General features: G+C 44.0%; 1 protein-coding gene across 1 annotated transcript; it reads left to right on the top strand.

Annotated features, from left to right (window-relative positions):
* Window positions 1–279: 279 nt before the first annotated feature.
* LOC128067972 (ribosome biogenesis regulatory protein homolog) lies at window positions 280–1567 on the top strand. Its single transcript, XM_052661113.1, is given in 3 exon segments — window positions 280–334; window positions 337–974; window positions 976–1567. Coding segments are annotated over 3 exon segments (1095 nt in total). The 3' UTR covers window positions 1378–1567.
* The last annotated feature ends 6794 nt before the right edge of the window (window positions 1568–8361 follow it).

The raw sequence follows: 8361 nt of genomic DNA, 5'->3' as shown, positions 1-8361 counted from the left end.
TCCTGCATCGCAGGCAGACTCTACCCACTGAGCTACAAGGGAAGCCCGCACAGCAGCTAAAAGGAAGTAGTTTTCCAGGCAACTCAAATCTCAAGTGAGTGTGTAAAAACACAGGTTCAAAGGATACACTGCATTGTATGTGTGTATCTTTTTAAAACATATAACACACTGTAGGAGCGTCCGGGAAGTCGCACGTGTCTGTGGTGCCGCGGCTTTAACCCTTGTAGGAGGAGAAGTGACTGGAACTGTCTCCCAGAGGTAGCGAGCCGAACCGGAGCCATGGAGGGCCAGAGCGTGGAGGAGCTGCTGGCAAAGGCGGAGCGGGACGAGGCAGAGAACTACAGCGCATCACGGTGCAGAAGGAATTGGAGCTGGAGTTCGACCTGGGTAATTTGCTGGCCTCTGACCGGAACCCCCCGACCGGGCTGCGGCACGCGGGACCCACACAGGAGGCCGAGCTGAGGGCCCTGGCGCGGGACAACACGCAGCTGCTCATCAACCAGCTGTGGCAGCTGCCTACCGAGCGCGTGGAGGAGGCGCTGGTGGCACGGCTGCCGGAACCCAGCACTCGTCTGCCGCGCGAGAAGCCGGTGCCCCGGCCGCGGCCGCTTACTCGCTGGCAGCAGTTTGCGCGCCTCAAGGGTATCCGTCCCAAGAAGAAAACCAATCTGGTGTGGGACGAGGGGAGCGGCCAGTGGCGCCGCCGCTGGGGCTACCAGCGCGCCCGCGACGACACCAAGGAGTGGCTGATCGAGGTGCCGGGCAATGCCGACCCCATGGAGGACCAGTTCGCCAAGCGGATTCAGGCGAAGAAGGAACGGGTGGCCAAGAACGAACTGAACCGGCTGCGTAACCTGGCCCGCGCGCACAAGATGCAGCTGCCCAGCGCGGCCGGCATGCACCCTGCTGGACACCAGAGTAAGGAGGAGCTGGGCCGCGCCATGCAGGTGGCCAAGGTCTCCACTGCCTCTCTGGGGGCGCTTCCAGGAGCGCCTGCCCAAGGAGAAGGCTCCCAGGGGCTCTGGCAAGAAGAGGAAGTTTCAGCCTCTTTTCGGGGACTTTGCGGCCGAGAGAAAGAGCCAGTTGGAGATGCTGCGAGTGATGAACAGCAAAAAGCCTCAGTTGGACATTACGAGGGCCACCAATAAGCAGATGAGAGAGAAGGACCAGGAGGAGGCGGCTAAGCGGAGGAAAATGAGTCAGAAGGGCAAGAGAAAGGGGGGCCGACAGGGTCCCGGGGGTAAGAGGAAAGGGGGCCCGCCCAGCCAAGGAGGGAAGAGGAAAGGGGGTTTGGGAGGCAAGATGAATTCCGGACCTCCCGGCCTGAGTGGCAAGAGAAAAGGGGGGCAACACCAAGGAGGAAAGAGGAGGAAGTAAATTTCATCCTTGGACCTTCTCCTAAACCAAGAACTGTACTTAATGCTAAGTTCTAGATACAGTACCCAGATGCACAAGATTTGGCCACTGCCTTCATTGAGCTTGAGGTTAAAGGGCCAGGTTTACCCTCCTCTGAAGATGATATGTAAATGTTGGACTGGACAAATTAATGTATTTCCCACAACCAAAACTCTGGCTGGAAATTAAAGGTTGTATTTAAGAACATCTGAATTAGGGAAAGAATCTGTGAAAACTAGGAATGAGTTTTACTTTTAAACAGCCTTTTTTTTTTCTTTCTTTAAACTTTGGATGGGGTTTAAGGGAGAGACTTAATAGCTGGTTTCTGCATGATTTTGATGACAAGTTTGTGTATTTATCAAAGCATGTGGGAACAGAAAGGTTACATTTTAAGTAAAACCAATGACCTGGAAAAAAAAAAAAAACATATAACACACTGTATACAAACTATACAACTATAAATATAGTTTATAAATATAGAGACATAGGGAAAGTTGGAAAACACTGACGAATGTACATCGCCAGGAGAGAGTGCTCTTAAAAAGAGCCGGGGAGTGGATGAGGTAAGCTGGGGCAGGAGGGTGACTCACCACTGCGTTTATAAGGTTTCATGTCATTAAGAATTTAAGGCATATACGGCAAAACATTAACCTTTGAAACCTAGGCGGTCCATTGGGGCATATTATGATTTTCAATAATTTTGGTGTATTTGAAATATCTATTTTTTAAGAAATAACTATACAAATAAATGATATACATTACTTTTGTGGAGCTGTTGGTTTTCTTAGCAAAACGTATTTCAGTGTTTTAAATACTAATTCAAGCACACGGGGAGAGGAATTAATGATCACATACCACTTGTCGGACACAGGTCTTTCGACATGAGTCATTTCATTCAATTTCTGCAACTCTGACTGCGGAACAGCGTGGTGACTTCCATTATGACATTGTTAACTGAACAACTCTTTTCTTTGTCAGAGCCTCCTAAAACTATTCAGAGCCTCCTTAAACCTGTCACAGACCAGGATGGGCAGACTGTTCTGAATTGCCCTCATGATAAGTAGAAGCTGAGTAAAATTTCAGTTCCAGAGACATCCAGCTTAAAAAATTGGGATTAACATATACATGCTACTATATGTAAAATAGGTAACCAATAAGGACCTACTGTATACCACAGGATACTCAGCTCCATATTCTGTAATAACTGTTAAGGGAAGACAATCTGTAGAATATATATGTGTGTGTGTGTGTGTGTGTGTGTGTATAACAATCATGGTGCTTTATACCTGAAATGAACACAATATTGTAAATCAACTAATTTTAATTTTTTTTTAAGACAAAAAATAATGATCCCATTGGAAATCAAGAAAGGTAAGAAATTCTTGGGACTTCTCTGATGGTCTGATGGTTAAGAATCTGCCTTCCCAAGCAGGGGGTGCAGGTTCTGCCCCTGGGCAGGGAACTAAGATCCCACACGCCGTGGGCAACTCACTCCCCGCAGAACAACTGGAGAAGCTTGCACGCTGCAACAAAGACTGAGTGCAGACAAGATTTAAAAAAAAAACTTCAATTAAAAAAAAGGTAAGAAAATCTAAATGAATGCCCAGTTTCAAAAGGAACAAATCAAATGGTTCACAAATTTATATGAGAAACAAGAAGACAACATCCCCAGCTTTGCATGTGTTTCTCACGCCTTGTTCTTCATCACTGACACGGGCAAATAGCTAGAGACCTCTGTCCATCACCTTGGCCTGACCACGGATGTGCCACTGCCCCCCGACCCAGCAGTGTGCCCACTGCCAGCTGCAGGGACAAGACAGAGTCAGAACCCTCCCTGTTCACCATCACCCCCTCCAGCTCCACTACCCTGGAAAAGGCGTGGTGTGTAGACGGTTGATTTATTGTTACTTTTTTGACGGTTGATTTATTGTTACTTTTTAAAGAAGTGATTCAAGTTTCTCAACTCCACAACCCCTCCCAGGTTCAGCACTCATGAATGAAGACTGCCTGGAGGCACAACCATTATAGCAGCCCGCCTGACCGAGCCCAAGACAAGACTTGATGCGCCCAGAACCCCAAAGGTTAGCGCGCTAACCCGCAGTGATGCTCTCCATCTTCTTTACTTTGAAGCACGACTTAACAAGATCCAAATCTCCAGCCACACAAGAGCTGCTTTTGGCAGAAAACTGTTAATGCCAGACAGGACCCAGATGGCCTTCCCAGGTGGCTCAGTGGTAAAGAATCTGCCTGCCAATGCAGGAGACTCAGGTTTGACCCCTGGTCAGGGACACGATTAAGAGACTAAACGACAACAATAAAAAAAACTCAGACGCAGAGAGGGTTAACTTGCCCAAGGTCACGAAGTGCTAACTGGCAGAATCATGATGAAAATACAGGTCACCTGGCTTTTCAAATTTGTATTAAACTGTCTCTTAGGAACAGAGAGGCTTCCCTGATAGCTCACTTGGGAAAGAATCCGCCTGCAATGCAGGAGACCCCGGTTCAATTTCTGGGTCGGGAGGATCCACTGGAGAAAGGATAGGCTACCCACTCCCAGTACTCTTGGGGCTTCCCCTGTGGCTCAGCTGGTAAAGAATCGCCTGCAATGTGGGAGACCTGGGTTCAATCCCTGGGTTGGGAAGATCCCCTGGAGAAGGGAAAGGCTACCCACTCCAGAATTCTGGCCTGGAGAATTCCATGTAATATATAGTCTATGGGGTTGCAAAAAGTCAGGTACAACTGAGCAACTTTCACTTTTTAACTTTAGGATCAGAGACGTGATATGCAGACAGACCCTGGGGTAAAAAAAAAAAAAAAATGTACTGTTGGTTAGAGCTCCAGGTTTCCTCCAGCCACTCATTTTAAATCAGGGTTAAATTGGGAACTTATTTGAACTCCAAGGACACTTTTAAATGAGCAAGAGAAAATAACAAGAGAAAGGGAGATAATGAACCAGTGGTTCAAATAATGAACCACTCATTATTTGAATGAGTGAAGGCTGGGAATGTGACACCGGAGAAGGAAGGGAGGGAGGCTCCCTCCCAGCCCTGGGTCAGGAAGGCTGCTCATTGGCAGGAACTTGGTCCATAAAGAAGAGGATGAGATGGTCTGGGAGGGCCACAGGCAGAGAGGTTTGGTGATGTTCACCTTGACCCTGCGAAGTAGGCAGGAGACCAGCCAGGTGCCTCTTTATGTTTAGCATGGAACACAGAGGAAAGGCTCTCAAATGTGGGTAAAATAATCAGTGAGACAACTTATAAATATCTGAGAAGGTTTTTTTGGTACCAGAGCAAGGAATAGGCACCCTGTCGGGAAAGTATGCTAAACTGAGTTTACTCCCAATACATGAACAAATCCCTTTATTCTTACATTTATTCTTCATCCTCAGGATTGACAGTGAAGCTGCAATTGCAAGGGGAAGTAAGTACATCTAGGTCAACAGCTCTGACTTGCTGTACCCTGAGATGAACCTACCAGCTGTCATAAGTAATAATATATCTTTCCCAAACTGACTACAATCAACATCTTGGAAAACTCAAAAGCCCATCTTTTAGCTATTTATTTATTTAGCCAGGATGTTTATGTCCACATTTGCATTGACATTTATCTAAGTAGAAACACTATTTGGGGAATTGTTTTCATAATTTTATAAAATACACACACAACACACATACAAACACATAGGCATAGATTCAATTTAGATGCTTTTTATACAGGAGTTTTAGAACTCTATTTTTCCTCATTATAACTATCAGATCTTTTAAAAGGTACTTTTGTTTATTTAAGTCTGAAAACCCGTATCCAAATTTAGCCAATCATATAGTCTTATATCATAAACTCGGGCTTAAAGTTTAGCTTTTCTAAAGATTACTAACAAAAAGAAAAAAAAAAAAAAACCACCTTTCAATTTTGCATCTTTCCTTTAAAACAACTGGTAATTTCTTTCCATCATGGCAAATTTTTCTTACGTTAAAAGTTTTCCAACAGAGAACAGACTGGTGCTTGCAAGAGGCCAGGTGGGGTGAGATGGGGGGAATGAAAAATGGATTAAGGGGGTCAAAAGTTACAAACTTCCATCTACAAAATAATTAAGTCATGGGGATGTAACATATAGCATTGTGACTATAGTTAATATTGCATATTTGAAAGCTGGAGAGCCAACAAGTCCATCCTAAAGGAAATCAATGCTGAATATTCATTGGAAGGACTGATGCTGAAGCTGAAGCTCCAATACTTTGGCCACCTGATGCAAAGAGCTGACTCATTTGAAAAGACCCTGATGCTGGGAAAGATTGAGGGCAGGAGGAGAAGGGGACGACAGAGGTTGGACGATGGTTGGATGGCATCACCGACTTAATGGACATGAGTTTGAGTAGACTCCGGGAGTTGGTGATGGACAGGGAGGCCTGGCATGCTGCAGTCCATGGGGTCGCAAAGAGTCGGACTCGCCTGAGCGACTGAACTGAGCTGAAGAGTAGAGGTGGCGCCAGTGGTCAGGAACCCACCTGGCAATGCAGGAGACACAGAAGACCTGGGTTAGATCCCTGGGTCGGGAAGATTCCCTGGAGGAGGAGATAGCAACCCACTGCAGTATTCTTGCTTAGAGAATTCCATAGACAGAGGAGCCTGGCATGCTATGTCCACAGAGTCTGACCACAAAAAGTCAGACAGGACTGAGCAACTAACACTTTCACTTTCAAGAGTAGATCTTAAAAATCACAAGAAAAAAGGGCGGGGGGGGGGGGGCGGAAATGCTTATAACTTTATATAATGATTCACGTTAACTAGATTTAACCTGGTGATCATTTTGCTATCTATACAAATGTCAGATCATTATGTCATACACCTGAAACATAACATTAGATGTCAATTACACTTTAACAATATAAAAATACAGATATACACCCAAAATTTTTTCAAAAAAAAAAAAAGAAAGGAAAAACAGCAAAAAACTATAAAGCTAATCTCAAAAGGATGATTATGTAAGAATTTATGTATGTTGTGTACTATAAAAGCTTTTTGTAAGAAACTTCTTATGTAAATCTGACAAATAAGACAATTTTATGCCCCTCTTGCCATTTGTCAAGTAATAAATAACATGAAATTGAAATAGAAGGCTTCATACACTGTCACTGTTCGGTCCCCATGGTTACAAAGATGGAATAAAGTGTGGCTCTCTAGTATACACCAGAAATCCATTTTAAAAAACTATCATTTACAAGTCATATGTTTAAATACAGAAAAATATAAAGTTTAATTAAACCACTGTATAATATTAGGCCTTGACATTCTAAAAACTTTAAATACATGGGTTGTAATAATATAACAGAAATGTGCCGCCCCCACAGGAGGAGTCTCAAAAGATGAGTGAATAAAAACATTACTCAGTATCTTAATGATAAGCAACTGACCATATTTTAAAACACTATGGAGAGAATCTGTGATCATGATCTGTACTGGTTTTACCAATTGTCATCAGCGCCATGAAAAGCAGGGACTGAAAGAGAGAGAAAGCAAATCTGAGTACGTTCATTACACATATGGAATCCCATAAAAACAGGGTGGCAGTTTCTCTGCCCTTCCAGAGACACCTGCAAATTTACTGAGGTCAAATTTCATTGAGAAGGGACATCTGCAGCCTGGCCTCTGGTGGCCGGTGGCCCACAATGAAGGTGACAGCAGGCAGAGGGGTTGCTATTAAAGAGCAGTGGTAGCTGCCACCTCAGAGCAATCCATCATGGCTTGACCATGCGTTTACAGCAAGCATAAATCAGGAACATATTCCAAATCAGTAAGACACAGGATCATAATCATTCTTACACCTCGGGTTGTGAAAGTGTCAAAAAGCATGTTTGCCGTGAATGCATATGAAAGAAGGGATTCTTCAAATATCACGATACCAAATAGTGATGACAGTTCCGTTCCATGGGGAGGGAGGTGGGAGGGGGGTTCAGGATGGGGGACACATGTCCACCCATGGCTGATTCATGTCAGTGTATGGCAAAAACCACCACAATATTGTAAAGTAATTAGCCTCCAATTAAATAAATAATTTTTAAGTGAAATATGATAGTTTCAGTGAGTTTAACACCAAATCATTATATATGGCTTTCATACAATGAATCCTATCAAATCCTCACAGATACAAGGACCAAGGACAGAGGCAGATAATTTTTTTGCAAATGATAACCAGTAGTAACCACAATTAAGAAAATGCTCGGGCTTCCTTGGGGGCACAGTGGTAAAGAATTCACCTTCCAATACAGGAGACACAGGTTCAATCCCTGGTCCAGGAAGATCCCACATGCTGTGAGACAAGTAGGCCCATGTGCCACAACTACTGCGCCCACAACTACTGTGCCAGGATTACTGAAGCCCGTGCATCCTGGAGCCCGTAATCCAGAAGAACAGAAGCTCCTGCAATGAGAAGCCTGAGCCCGCAACCACAGCAGCCCCCACTCGCCAGCTAGAGAAAGCCTGCACACAGCAATGAAGACCCAGTGCAGCCAAAACTAAATAAAATTTAAAACAAAATGTTTGCACTTTCTGCTTAACTTTAAAAGGGGGGAAATAACTGTGAGATGCCATTTTATTGATAAAATTGGGTGACAAGCACGTAATGATAATACCTTATTTATGCTGTTTGAGATTGTGATACAATTGGCTTACTTGTGGATAGCACCATACAATCTTTTCCTAAAGCAATTCAGCCATATTCAAAACAATGATCGTAAAAATATCCCACCTGGTGACCCCACTCCTAGAAACATGTCTGAAGAAAATAACTAAAAACAAACAAAAAAAATTTTTAAGTGGAAAAAAAGTTTGTATTATGTGTACTTTCACTTTCTAGTATTAAAACATTTCAAGCACATAAAAGAATTGAAAGAATAGTATAGTGAACTCCTTGTACTTGACACCCAGCTTCACCAATTATCAGCATGATTACGGTCAATCATATTTCAT

This window comes from Budorcas taxicolor, chromosome 23 (assembly GCF_023091745.1).
Source record: "Budorcas taxicolor isolate Tak-1 chromosome 23, Takin1.1, whole genome shotgun sequence".
In the NCBI taxonomy this organism is placed as follows: domain Eukaryota; kingdom Metazoa; phylum Chordata; class Mammalia; order Artiodactyla; family Bovidae; genus Budorcas; species Budorcas taxicolor.
This window is presented reverse-complemented; position numbering and strand designations above follow the sequence as displayed.